Source organism: Salminus brasiliensis, chromosome 19, assembly GCF_030463535.1.
Source record: "Salminus brasiliensis chromosome 19, fSalBra1.hap2, whole genome shotgun sequence".
NCBI lineage: Eukaryota > Metazoa > Chordata > Actinopteri > Characiformes > Bryconidae > Salminus > Salminus brasiliensis.
This window is the reverse complement of record NC_132896.1, coordinates 24,050,850-24,065,987: the sequence shown is the minus strand read 5'-3', so window position 1 is coordinate 24,065,987 and position 15,138 is coordinate 24,050,850. Positions and strand designations below refer to the sequence as shown.

The 15,138-nt window shown below is 41.8% G+C and overlaps 1 protein-coding gene across 4 annotated transcripts in view; it reads right to left on the bottom strand.

The window, feature by feature from the left end:
- Positions 1–15,138, bottom strand: part of LOC140540747 (teneurin-1-like) — a 260,632-nt gene that overhangs the window by 10,890 nt on the left and 234,604 nt on the right. For all 4 annotated transcript variants that reach the window (XM_072663175.1, XM_072663174.1, XM_072663173.1 and 1 more), the window contains 3 exons: positions 3,407–3,773; positions 1,438–1,948; positions 602–774 (listed from right to left, as the gene is read on the bottom strand). In XM_072663175.1, the coding sequence (XP_072519276.1) occupies positions 602–774; positions 1,438–1,948; positions 3,407–3,773 (1,051 nt within the window). The remainder of the gene's footprint in view (positions 1–601; positions 775–1,437; positions 1,949–3,406; positions 3,774–15,138) is intronic.

Below are 15,138 nucleotides of genomic sequence, written 5' to 3'. Positions count from 1 at the left end.
AGTGTCAAAACAATCAAAGGTGGCCCACAAAAGCTATTCCTGTGATACTGAACCAAGCACTCACTGTGGCTGGTCAGTTTGTCAAGCCATTAATGCAGGAAATACAGTCTATCAACAAACTGGTTCCCTGGAAAGAAGATCCTGTTATGTAAACATAACAACCGAAAACGCTAAGATGGCACAGGGCTCTCCTGTAGAACTAAATCAGTATTCAGTATTCAGTATTCAATGTTGTTTAATTTGATTCCAAAGAGAGGCAGGGGGAGCAGCGATAAATGATTAATGAACATGAATAAATGATTTTTCTAATAAGAAACAAATCAGCAGCCATGTTCAAAATGTCTGCTCATAAAAGACAATTCAATTACCTTTTTATGAAATATACTGTTACATGCAGTGGTACAAAAGCTCCAGTGGCTATATATAGCCTATAGCTCTTAAGGGCCACTGCAGCAGACACATATAAAGATATCAACACTCAAGAGTACATTGTGGTGTACAGCCGTAAGGAATCCTATCTGATTCTAAACAAAGCACCTTGCAATACCCAGCAGGACGCTGCCAGAACCCAAAGTCAACACGGACCGGCTGAGAGACATACCTTGGCGGAATGTGAAAATGGTGTCAGAAGAGGAGAAGTTGGTGACCGTGACAAAGTTCTCAGAGTTGGAGCTGTCTACTTCCACCCGCACAGACTTCTCCATGTTGCCGTGGAAACTGCTGACTTCTCCGGTCGGAAAGGTGACATTGATGATGTGTCCTTCACTGTTGTACCTATTCAGACAGGAGCCCTTTCTTACTAAGGGTGTTACGAAGGCACTGAAGCACAGATCTGATTTATCCGACACAAAAGGGCAACCGAGACACTTCATCATCGACTTTGGACATTCGGTGAAGGGTCATTTTTAGGTAAGAGATGTATTTTGCTGAGCTGTGGGGGCTCAATTACCTTTGATCACTTTGAAGATGTCTATATGTGACTTTTGAGACCACTGTCAAGTCGTATTTTACAAAACAGCAGTCTAAGTGTCAGAAACAGCTGGGTGTTGTCGGGTGGGGGTGGGGGGGTGGGTGGCATTATGGAATATGGAGTTTTGGTAGAGCTGAAGAAACCACAAGATGGCACTGACAGTTCACACCGAAGCTTACTTGCTCAGCAGAAGGGGAGCTAAAATATTCTATCAGTAGCGATGATCACAATAGTGCTTTTTTCCCTAAAGGGTGACAAAAAGTATGCTTTATATGAATATGCTGGTGAGAAGAATCCTTGCATGCACTGTAAAGGCTGAATGGAAAGTGAGAGAGGGGGTTGGGAAATCACACTGTGCCTCCCACATTATGTTACAGCATACACAATGTGTCCGCTCAATGTCTGTTTTAAGAGCTATGCCTCTGAATGAGCAGCAAAGAGTTATTATGTAAAAAGCAAAGCCTTACTCATACACCGTGGTCCAGGCGTTCTCATCGCTCTTGGTTGCTAGGAGACCGGTGCTGCCGTGATAAGTGAGCTGGGCGATGTCATGGCCTTGGGCCGAGACCCTCTTAAGGACTCGGTTGTTGCTGACGGTGAGCCAGTGCACCTGGCCCCTGGGTGCTACCAGCCAGAGCGGCAGGCCGTTAGCGTCTCTCCTCACATGCACAGCGCTGCCGTCCCGTCCAACCACCGCGCTCAACTGTCCATCGGCTGAATAGCTGAAGTTGTACAGGTAGTCTCCCGTGATCAGGTGCTTGGTGTGGAGATGCGTGCCATTTAGGCTGAACATATACAGTTCCTGGTCCACCACTGAGGCAATCTCATACAGGCCAGCGGCATTGGGTTGTGGTCGGTTGCCGCTCATAGCACGGATGCGGATGTTGCCCAGGTCTGCAATGTAGAGTGTACCATTGGGTGCAACTGCCAGTGAGGAGGGTGCCTCCAGCCGTGCGTCGCGGGCATAGCCGCCATCACCTGAAGGGATAAACCAGAAGATCTGAGATAAATTGAAAGGGATGCTCGTTTCATCCCCCGGCATGGTGGGGTTGCCTTTCTCCTCCCTTATCTGAGCTCTACGGAGTGAGCAAAGTTATTAATTTAAGCTGGCTTGAAGGGAAAAAGAAATGTATTCATCAAAAAAAAGCCTGCTTGGTGTGCACGCAGTTTCAAGAGTGCTTAGCGGAGGGATCGGGGGATGTTTTGATGGGCGGGTGTGTGCTACAGCAGGCTAGAGGTTTGGGAGCCAATGGGGAAGGAGGCCATCCTCAAGAGACTGCAGTGTGACGGACAGAATGTGTTTGTGCACAGAAGGGAAATGGCAGATGAAAGCCTCTGAAGAGAGTAATCATCTGTTACCAGCATGACATGATGGGAAATATGCAAAATACCCAGGGTGAAATAGTCACTGTTCCACCCTATTGGTTTAGAGAACATCTAAGACATTTTAAGACATTTAAAAATATACACCCCCACGATCTGATACCAGTGATATTGTCACTTCTTTCTATTTAACAACTCCTAATTTCAAATGGATTTCAACTTTTCTTCGTCTTCACAGATGAGAGAAGGTCAGCCAGAGGTGTAATTTCTGCGCATATTACATATTGCGTCCTTGACTCTAAGGAGACCTTCAAAGAACCATTTGGGAAAAATGCAATTGTTGCAAATGGAAAAAGCTATTAATAAACTGAAGCCTCAGTATCAAATAGTTCCTGATACTCGATTCACATTAGAAACTTAAAGCAGCAGAATACATTTGGACCACTGGAAGTGGAATAGATGTTAATGAATACTGCCATTAAAATGAATTCACCCTCGCCACTATAAATGAATAAAGCAATTCACCATCTAAATGTAGGACATCAAAAGCTCATGAGCAAATCAAAAACAGATTGCAGGAAGATTTAAATTAGGACAAAGACATCGTCCTGACCATTATGTCCTCAAATATATTTTAGCTTTCCAAAGGACACTATCCATTATTTATCATTCCATCTTGAGAGACACCAGTAAGTTAAGTGAATAATAAATCAAATGATTTTTCAAACTTCAAATGTAGGACTGGGCACTTCAGAAGCTGAGAGCAAAGAAAACTATCAACAATCTTTTCTAGGAAGTCCCTGGAGTGTTTGATGTTTTAACCATACTCAATTTTGCAAAAGTAATTATTTTTAAAGCACCATTCATAAATAACATGCAGCTCAAAGCGCCTACGAAAGCAGCCCCAGTCCCACTGTGGTGGCTGTGCCTTCAACAGTAGACATGCAAGGTAAATTGAAAAAGGCTTAAGACAAATCTACACTATTATTTTTGAGCAAAAAGTACTTGCCTGGAGCTGTACAAGACCATCGAATATAAAGCATGCATTTTATCTCGCTGACTGACTAAGGCTTTGGAACTGATTAGCACACTGCTTGCTAGCTGTGCACTCACCAGCGAAGCAGTCACAGTTGGGGTCAATCTTGCAGTCACAGTCGGTGGGGGCACCAGCCACTACAGAGATCTCCCCATTGGTGGTGACCTGCTGAATGCGGTTGATTTTCCTCTCGTCTGTCTCTGCGATGTACAGCAGTCCTTGATGAGACACAGCGATGGCCTTGGCCGCCTCCAGCGTGGAGTGCACTGCCGATTTGCTGAGCAGGAAGTGGTCAAGGCCTGGGACTTGGCAGTGAATAGGACGTCCAGCTATGATGCGCACTTCGAGGCTTTCAGACACCTGCAGCACAATGTTGTTGTCCAGGATGTAGAGTGAGTTGTCCATGGGATTAATGGCCAAGTCTGTCGGCCATTCCAGACGCACCTGCACCAAGAAGACATGACCCATTTTTGAAATCCCAAGCAATGTTAGTCTCTCAGATCAATTAACTGAATGTGACAATGACTTGACAGCTCCTTCTTCAACAGCCTGTCATGTTTTAGTGTCACTTCCCAAATTAGTGGAATTGAAATACAGCTGGCTTTGTCCAGCTCCATGCGCAGGCAATTGTCATTTAACAAATACTAACCATACCACTGTTTATCCAACTTTGTCTGCAACAAACCCTTCGTCCCCCCACCCTAAATGTCAAAAAATAACTGTGATCACGGCCGGTTTGTATTACAGCCCTATGTCATCTGAGCCAGGTAGGGGCTGCATTAGTGGGAGGTCAGTTTCGACACAGGTGGGCAGGAATATTCCGACACGACTGAGGCCTGCTTCCCCAAAGAGTGACGAGCTCCATGGGCGAATTAGTAAATAAATAGAACATGTTAAATTGCAACTGACAGATTCAATTATTCCATCTGTCAGGAAAGCTGAGGAGCAGGGGGCTTCTCGGTCAGAATCCCATTAGAACAGGGAATGATTCATCAGGACGAGGCAAGGCCCCCAATTGTGCCACACCAAAGAAGAGCGAGTAATTTGTGCTTGTACGGACAGCTATTGATCATATCCAGCTCTGTTTCTAAGCACATCATGGAACAGCTGTCTGAGTTTTGTGTCCTCACCTAGTTTTGCCCGATTCCCTGCTGATGCTTGCGTGGTCCTCACGAGGACACATGGTGGGAAATCAACAGTGAACCTTAACATGAGGTGACTTCAACCAAAGAAACCAAAGAGAGAATTGATTCAAAGACATTCCTCTGTCACTCTCTATAAGAGTCCTTGTTGATGATGAGTGCATGAATGTCAGGACAAATTGAGAAATTTACTTCTATCTTGGTGAAATTAGGTCTATGGAAAGAGTAAACATGACCTGATCTACAACTGATTAAGGTGTGCTCCATGTGTGCACACCAAAAACGTGCCTTTAGAGTACAAAGAGAGCCTCACACCCTCCAAGGTGTGCCTTCCCTAGAGTGCTAGCTTAAAAATACCACACCTTTCCATATGAAATCTCGCATGTGAGGGCACAGTATTTTGATGTCCAGCTCTAGAGGAGACCTGTAAGTGTCCACTGCTGCTTCTTCTGGTGCGAAGTGCAAAAAAAACAATTGTGTCTCATTCATTCATTATTCATATGACACTCTGCCAGCTTGGAATGTCTCTGAAGGCTTTGATCTGATGGGTCAGTAATCAAACTTTAATAAAGTGAGAGGCCTCCTCTGCACTTTATACTAAAGCCCTCGTTACTTCATAAGGAGGGGATGGAGGGCCGGGTGGTTAAGCGTGCTGAGATAAATAAAACAACAACAAGCGCTACAACTTTCCAGCGCCTAGAGAATAGCTCGGTCCGCAAGGGCCATGATATTCTGCTAACAGGCTGAGAGGGAAGGCGAAATTAGTATGGATTATGCTAATTGCTGTATGCATGTTGTAGGTGGGTCAGTACGGTTTGGAACAAGTGTTAATCAGAGGCTAATTGTAAGCAGCCTCCCTCCCCCTGCTCATCTGCGGGAGTTTAGTCTGAGCACGCAGTTCGGTGGCCAACTCACTGCTGAGACTGGAGGCTACACACTGCTTATGTGTGTGCGTATCTGTTCAGTTTCTGTATATGCGGCTTGTGGGAAGGGTGGACCTGTGCCATGTGTGGATCTGCGGTGTGTGTGTGTCTGTGTGAGAAGCTGTGCGTGTTGTCCGAGAGCCCAGGGCTTGAGCGGGCTAATGTGTCCTGCTCCAGCTGATCTCTCTCTGCTCCCTCGCCTCCCACCCCTCCCTGCAGGAGTACGCTCTAGCGTCAGATGCTAAATAATACATTAGTGTTTTGACAGGGCGTAATGTGCTGCAACGGGGTAGCGGGCGCCCACATGCCTGCTTTTCCTCTGCCTGCTACTTTTAGGCCGGCCAGACAGGCAAGCCTGTAATGGGAGCTCAACAAGCCCATCTCCAGAAAAGTTTCAGACAACGACAACCCTAACTCTTTGGCACAGACAGGAACACTGCCTTCTGTTCAAGCACATCTTTGAAAGGCAAACAGGAGATGGCAGGTGTCCCTTTTATAGTTCGGTGGTCAACAGGAAGTTATTTTCTGTTCATTAGCTTATCAACGGTTTTCCCCTGAGACAAAGATGCAGATAAAAAAATAAGAAAAGGAAAAATCCCTGCAAGTTTGAGAACGCTTTGCTTTCATAAGCTTTCTCTCTCTCACCAAAAGCCCTGATGAAATTGCAATCATAGACAAAGAAGGACAGCTTTCCAACCTCAAAAATGTAACAGCTGGCCCCGAGCCCCGCTAAAAGGTCATCATGGTAATAAGCTCTCACTGGCAGGGAGGCAGGTCACAGAAGGTGTAGTTATAGGGAATAGATCCGAATATGGGTCAGTGTGTTCCAGTAACAGGAGAGGGAGCAAGTCTGTGAGCCATCTCTGCCCAGCTCCCTCTGTGGAAATGAGTATGTCCCAGTACTTTGTGCCTCTGTGGATCCTGCTTAAAGAAACAGTCTAAAGAGAAATGGCATATACACAACTTATCCCTTTGCCCAGATTTAGTCCAGCAGCCAAGAACTGAATGATTTTACTTATTTAGATGTGTACTGAAGCTACAATACTAATGTACATTTAGGTCAGAAGTTTACATACACTCATCATGTATGTCATGAATGTCATTGTTTCAACAGCTTCCAGTACCACCCAAACCAACTTACTATCAGCTGAAGGTGACAGGATCATCTTCCAGACTCTAGCACAGTGGCAATACACTCAAATATTCTTAGATTTGTATTAATTTACATTTGAATTGATCATCTTGGAACTTGCTGTTGTTTAGACATGATTCCAAAAGACATTTCTGACTTCAATCCTTTTCAGATCTGCAGTTAACTACTTCATACTGTGTATTTGTCAGTACTAGTTATATCAAACAAACAGTTTTTACGTGGATATAGTAAAGATACCAACTGTACTCAGTCATGACCACTAACTAGCTAACTACATTGAGAGGCCCTGGCCTTCGGAAGTTAAAATACATTTTGGGACTTTCAGCACCACTGAATGAATTATCTGAGCGGGGTGTATGTAAATTGGTGTCCATGTAGGTATAATTGTAACCCTGTTTTAATTTCAGAACAAAACACGTGTGCATAAAAAACTTAATCTGTATATCTATTAAATATGTGTTGTACACTTATTTTGCCACAGAAAAAGAACAGGTGAAAGAAATCATTGATTGAAATCCATTCATGTTTAAACATCAGACTGCAACTGTAGGTAACAATGGAGGATTACCCTGCTACCTATTCACACACTTAAAAGGGAACTAAGTGTGTAAATTAAAAATAAAATCATACATCACAACATCTGTTGTGACCATGCCTACTCAACGCCTACAGTGAAGCTGCAGAAGTCTCTAGAGATTTTTTGATCTAAAGACTAGCAAAATCCCTTCTGAGGATGTATCCTGAAGGTAGGAGGAACTTCTGAAAAACTACAAGCACTCTGGGGTGGACACTTGAGGGCAGGTTGTTTGAAATGTTATTGCTGAAGCAAGCCAGATAGCCAACTTACTGCTTGGAAGTTGAGAATTGCATCAGCATTTATCAGCCATGAGCGACTACATCAGTGGCTTTGCTGGTAATGCTGCATGACATGAACACAACATGAAAAACAGCCTATTATACGGACTTGGTTATGTGGTTTCTTACATTGTAAGACACACTGTTATCTGTAAGAAAGGAACACAAGCTTTAATATGACTGATACTACATTTTAGGAAGACAGACTTCCCTATTTTAGACAACAGTGTGTCATGCAGTGTCAAACAACTAGTCTATAACTATATATAACTACAGTGAGTCCAAGAAGTATTTGATCCCTTGCTGATTTTCTTCGTTGGCCCACTAATAAAGACATGATCATTCTATACTTTTAATGGTAGATGTATTCTTACATGGAGAGACAGAATATTAAAAAGAAAATCCAGAAAATAAATCTAAGGAATATATATTAATTGATTTGTATTTCATGGAGTGAAATAAGTATTTGATCCCTTAGTATTCATTAGCAGTTCTGGCTTTTACAGACCAGTTAGACACTCCCAATCAACTTGTTACCTGACCTGAAGCCACCTGTTCTCACTAATCACTTGTGTGAAAAACACCTGTCCACAGAATCAGACAGATCACACAGATTTCAAGTCTCCAACATGGGTAAAACCAAAGAGCTGTCACAGGACCTCAGAGTCAGAATTGTTGACCTTCACAAAGCTGGAATGGGCTACAAAAAGATTAGTAAGGTGTTGGATGTGAAAGTAACAACTATTGGTGCAATTATCAGAAAGTTTAAAGAGTATAACATGACAATCAACAGACCTCGGCCCGGTGCTCCAAAGAAGATTTCGCCTCGTGGGGTGGCAATGATGCTGAGAACAGTCAGAAATCGTCCTGCAACCACTCGGCAGGAGTTAGCAAATGACCTGAAGGCAGCTGGGACCACAGTTTGCAAGGAAACAATTGGCAACACTTTGCGCAACAATGGATTCACATCCTGCAGTGCCCGAAAGGTACCCCTGCTGAAGAGAGCACATGTGGAGGCGCGCCTCAAGTATGCCAATGATCATTTGAAAGATGAACCAAGTTATTGGGAGAAGGTTTTGTGGTCAGACAAGACCAAAATTGAACTTTTTGGCCTCAACTCCACCCGCCATGTGTGGAGGAAGAAAAATGCTGCCTATGACCCCAAGAACACTGTGCCCACCGTCAAGCATGGAGGTGGAAGCATAATGTTTTGGGGGTGTTTCTCTGCCAAGGGTACAGGGCTACTTCACCGCATCACTGGGAAGATGGATGGAGCCATGTACCGCACAATCCTGAGGGACAACCTCCTCCCCTCTGCCAGGGATCTGAAAATGGGCCGTGGTTGGGTCTTCCAACATGATAACGACCCTAAACATACAGCAAAGGCAACAAAGGATTGGCTCAAGAAAAATCACATTAAGGTCATGGAGTGGCCCAGCCAGTCGCCAGACCTCAATCCGATCGAAAATCTATGGAGGGAGCTGAAGGTCAGAGTTGCCAAGCGACAGCCCACCAACCTTCATGATTTAGAGAGGATCTGCAAAGAAGAGTGGGCCAAAATTCCCCCTGGTGTGTGTGCTAAACTTGTGGTTAACTACAACAAACGTCTCACCGCTGTGCTTGCAAACAAAGGCTTTGCCACTAAGTATTGAGTGTGTTTGGCAAGAGGGATCAAATACTTATTTTCCTCATTGAAATACAAATTAATTAAAATATATTCTTTAAAATTATATTCTGGATTTTTGTCTTGATATTCTGTCTCTCCATGTTAGAATATATCTACCATTAAAAGTGCAGAAGGATAGTGTCTTTATTAGTGGGCAAACAAAGAAAATCAGCAAGGGATCAAATACTTCTTGGACTCACTGTATATATAATTCCATGTAGTTTCCATATTGATAACTGGTGTGGTAGACACTTTTTACTGTACATTTCATAAACTTAAACTAGCAAAGCTTGGGCACCAAATATGTCTTAACTGATTGACTACTGATTTGGATTATGGGGGGATTTCTGCAAGTATATTAGTGACAAATTACAAGGTTTCCAGGGCAAGCAAGGTCCAGAGTCCACCCCCACTCTCTCCCCTTCCCTCCATCCCTCTTTCAATTTCCTTGTGGGAAAGGGAGGAAGCGTGCAAGAGTAAATGTAGCAAACCTTGGCAACAACAACCCAGAGCTTAGCCGGGGGAAGCAACGTGACCTTTCGGGCTGAAAAGGTTCCCCTGTCCAAAAAAAGCAATTGCTCACCATTTTGCCACTATTAACAATCTGGATGTTCATGCAAAAACAGAATTCTTGGGCACTGAATTCATATGTATTTGAATTCTGATTTAATTGAAAACATTATTTTTGCACAAGAGAGACAATGGCCAAATGAAGAGTTCACATTGACCCATTGACAGAGGGAGCAAAAAACAAAAAAACAAAACACACACTCAAATATTGCATGGAGGAAAATCTCTTTAAGATGAATATGCAAGGATTTGGCACCTACACTTTGTTCTAGCATCAAGTAGTAAGAAAATAAATGGAACAAAATCCTACAATAATATAATACTACCATAATATTAAATTCCTTAATACTAATAATGTTTTCAAGGGAATACCACAATTCTTTGCATGATTAAATCATTAACATAAAATGTATAAAAAATCACGACATGAAATGTGCCTTTCCAGAGAACCTTGCCAATTCAAAATTGTTCCCAGTGGTCGTTTTATTGCCTATAAAAGCTATCTAATGGAGTACTATTACAATAAATGGTAATGAATGTACTGCTTGATGCCTAAAACATGGTTTTGCATAGAACTGGGAAAAGATTTTGGCCTAAAATATATATATATATATATATATATATATATATATATATATATATACATATATTTAAAATAAAAAACCTTTAACCTTCTAAATTATTTGTGTAGCTCTTCTATGGGGTCCGGCCATACGGGGTAGCCTTTACTCCCCACAGGCATCAATGAGCAATTGGTGGCCATGACCCTGTTGTTGGTTCACTTGTTGTCCTTCATTGGTTAACTTTTGGTAGGTACTAACCACTGCGTACCGAACATACTACACAAGACCAGCCATTTTAGAGATGCTCTGAACCCGTCGTGCAGCCATCACAATTTGAAACAGTTCCTCTCTCCTTGACATGTGTCATTGTAAAGGGATAATTAATGGTATTTACCTCACCTGTCAGTGGTTTTAATATTATGAATTACTTGTGTCTATAAAAACTCACACACAAGGCACAGCTTTAGTTGTAATTTGGATAATAAACAAAATGGTTATATTTGTTTTGCAGATTGTGTGCTGCCTAGTTCCTATTAACCGCCCACCTTTAGACATTGTGTCCTAGATGATTATGTAATGTCAATAAGCATATCACTGGTGTCAGGCAAAAACTTTGTATGTCCATTTTTGCCTTTTCTCTTCTTAACAATGTAAATCTGTTCTTTACATTGGGTCACAATTCTAATGGTTCATAGACCAATAGGAATGCTCCAAAATTACATGGTATACTATCTTTTGCAATTTTCTCCATTAAGACATTTTTTCCTTCTCCTATAAAGTTTGCAATGTGGAGATACATGGTTTTTGAGTGACAGCAAAGATATACAACCATGTGAGCATTAATGGTTCTCCCTTTGTGAGCTCCTGTTTGTCTATACACTACATGCACATTTACTTCTACACATACAGTGGCTTGCAAAAGAGAAATGAAAATGATACATGGTGTGACATGCAAAAATATTCACCGCCCCTATATTAATACTTTGTAGAGCCATCTTTGGCTGCAATTACTGCTGCAAGTCTTTTTGGGTATGTCTCTACCAGCTTTGTGCGTCTGCAGACTGAGATTTTTTGCCCATTCTTTTTTGCAAAATAGCTCAAGCTCAGCCAAGTTGGATGAAGAGCATCTGTGAACAGCAATCACAATGGCAATGTTTTGCCACAAATGATCAATGGAATCTAGGTCAGGACTTTGACTGGTCCATTCTAACACATGAATATTCTTCAATCTAAACCATTCCACTGTAGCTCTGGCTGTATGTTTAGGGTCATTGTCTTGCTGGAAGGTAAATCTCCTTTCCAGGTTTTTTTCCAGGATTGCCCTGTATTTAGCTCCATCCATCTTCCCATCAACCCTGATCAGCTTCCCTGTCACTGCTGAAGAAAAGCATTCCCACAGTATAATGCTGCCACCACCATGTTTCACAGTGGGGATGGTGCGTTCAGGGTGATGAGCAGTGTTACTTTTAGCGCTTTGCATTTAGGCCAAAAGGTTCCACTTTGGTCTCATCAGACCACTGCACTTTCTACCACATGTTTGCTGTGTCCCCTACATGGCTTGTGGCAACTGCACTTCTTATGTCTTTCATTCAAAAATGGTTTTCTTCTTGCCACTCTTCCATAAAGGCCAGATTTGTGGAGTGCTTGACTTATAGTTGTCCCACCTGTAAAAAATTCAAGTGGTATAAATACTTTTGTACTTTTTACTTTTGTTATAAGTCACTGTATCTAATGCAGAACATACAAATACATAAATTAAAAGTTTTTATTTTTTAATGAGAAGTGTGAAGAACCTTTACATCAAGTGTGGATTTGTTAGGCCTAGGTTCTTCATACTCACACATCTCTAGTAAAAGCTATTTTTCTTTTTGGAATCAAAAGTTCCAAGTTTTGTCATCACCCAAACAATCATCTAAAGCACCTTTCTCTTCAGAAAAATCTCTCAGAAAACACTTTCTTTCTCTCTGTCTCTGTTTATAGCTTCTTTCTTTCTCTTACTCCCTCTACACCTCAGTGTGGGTCTGTTTATTGTTTGCATCCCAACAACTGAATTTATGCTAAAATGGGGGATTTTTCCTCAAAATCTGAAAATAACACTTCACTAGTAGAACACAGAACATCACAAACAAAGGGAGAAGAGCAAAAGCTGCTCAGGGCTTTCCTCTTTACACCTCGCTACAATAGCTGAAGGGGCCAGAATCGAGCTAACACTGCTGGCCAGGAGAGGGTTGTGATTTATTTCAGCTGGGCCTGTGCAGGTGCTCCCCAGGCACCTAGCAGCCTTCAGACTAGCTGTGAGGCACACTTCTCATTCCCTCCAAGCACTCCTGGCCGCAGCACTGGTGGGGCTGGTCATGATTGGCAACAGGCTTGCTTCCCTGCTCCTCTGTGCTGAGCTTGTGCGATGAATTGTTTGATTCTTATAGTGGACTGAGGCTGTTCTTACTTTAACTGTAGTGTAAGGCTTGCTATTCAGTACATCAAATTGACCAGTCTATGCACTGCCCCAAACGCAATCTGTCTTGGCTACTGTGATGTTGGACTGGTTTTACTGAATGTTCCTGGGATTCAGTCTAGAAATTGTCGCCTCATCTGAGCTTCAAGGGCAGTCACATTCATCATTGCCATTTCCTATCCACTAGCTAGGACACTCATCATGAGTCAATGCTGACAATGCTGTGGTAAAAGCTAGCATGTGCCTCCTTCAAGCTCACCAACTGCATCTTTCTGAACTGCTTAATTGAATGTCAGTTTTATATTACAGTCAAAGAGAAGACGTGCATGCAGAGTGTGGCAAGAACAAACAGTACTATTATTAAAATGACAATGACCAATCAGCCAGAACATTAAAACCACCTGCCTAATATTGTGTAGGTATCCCTTGTGTTGCCAAAATAACTTCAACCCATCAAGGCATAGATTCCACAAGACACGGCCAGCATTAACCTTCTAATTCATTTGTTCTACAGCAGCTCTTCTGTGGGATCCAGCCAGACGGGCTTGTCATCCCTCCCCACGGGCATCAATGAGCCTTGTGCGCCCATGACCCTGTTGCTGGTTCACGTGTTGTCCTTCCTTGGCCCACTTTTGGTACTGACCTACCAGGAACACTCCACAAGACCTGACTGATGTTTTAAAAAAGCTCTGGCCCAGTCGTCTAGCAATCACGATTTGGCTTTTGTGGCTTAAAGGATGTACGCCCAAAGTGGCTAACAAACTTTACACTTGCCTATTTTTTCTGCTTCAACTTCAAGAACTGACTGTTCACCTGCTGCCTAACATGTAGTTCCCCACCCCTTGTTGTGTATATATAATAATAATGAGACAATTAATGTTACCTGTTTCGCCTTTAAGTGGTGTAAATGTTATGTTATGGGTTATTGGCTAGCCTCACATTTGAGGAATGGGGAGAGATAGGTCCATCTCAGAAAAAGCAAAGTCAATTATGCTTTTTTGGACCCCGGGCTATGGATGGTTGTGGCATCACCAAGAATCGAACTTGCCAGTGCTGAGGCAGTTACGCCACTGGGGAGCCCCAGGCAGTAATTTGTGGTGTAACAGAAAATGTTAATGTGGTAGAAAAATGTCCAATCTGTTTTGTTCCAATTAGTTATAACAACACAGTCCAGTTTGTTGCATAGAACATAATTTTTACAGGCTGTATAGGCCGACATTCTACAAAGCTCTAAAAGAACACATTTGGGTCCGAGGCATAAATAGATCAATTATTCAGTAATCTATTATGAAATAAGTGCAATGAAATCTGCAGTTATTGTATAATTGTATTTTATAATGTACAATTGAAGCTTGAACAAATTGGTGGGTTTGTAGAGATTACAGGGTTAAGAAGGGCCAGTGCGCACTCTCTCAGCCACTCTCTCTCATTTGCATTATATTTCTGTGATACTATACATAATATGCACCTCCTGGCACACTAGAGACTTGGTTTGTGTCTCTTTTTTCATGTCTTTAAGGTCTTGCATGTTTACGTCATGGTCAATTCACCACTGTGGACACTTTATTTGGCAATGTCTATATAGCACAATCATGTACCTTTCAAATGTGTTAAAACACGCTTCAGATAATGACTAAATTACACTGCAATTTGAAGAGAATTGCCAGTAATGCAGTTTCTGTAAATGTCACTTGGGACAGCATTACTGTTTTATGCATAACTCACACTAACTGCTGTATATCTAGTGTATGGGTACATAGAGTTAGACTGTTCTTCACATATTAAATGTTTATCTGTCAAGCTGATAGCATAAGATTTTTAAAATCTTATTCAAATACCAATTTAAACCTCAAGTGACATTTCCAGGAACTTTACAGGACCTACCTATAGAAAGTTTGTATCCACTTTCATTTGCTTATTAAAATTATTTGGCTTTTCCAACAGACTTTAAAAATGTATTTTCTTTAGAGATCAAAATGTAACATATGATAATTATTCATCATTTGTGTGTGGCAGACATTAGCAGTCCCACTACACTGCTATGTATTCAGCTTAAAATGACTATAGGACTACAAGCTAAAAACATGAAAATCTTAGCACTAACTGAATGTGTTTGTAGGTATCTAATATTCCCTTATTTGGTAGAAACCCACAAATAGTGACTTAATACGCCAACAAACAATTCAAGATGTCATATCTCTTATGGAGTGAAGTAATGGGTTCTGATGATGTTATGGAAACCACAAACGGCAGATTTAAAAAGCATTGAGACCTGGGAAATTTTTGGAGAGGAAAAACCACCAACCACCAACCACTATAGGATGTCTGTGAACAGCGGTGAGGAATGTAAGGGAAGCAGTTTACATTTACATAGTTTATGTTTATATATATATATGTATATATATATATAGAGAGAGATAATACTAATAATACAGTTTTTTTTGTTCTTCTTTCATTTGATTTGTTTGTGTGTAGTAGTGAT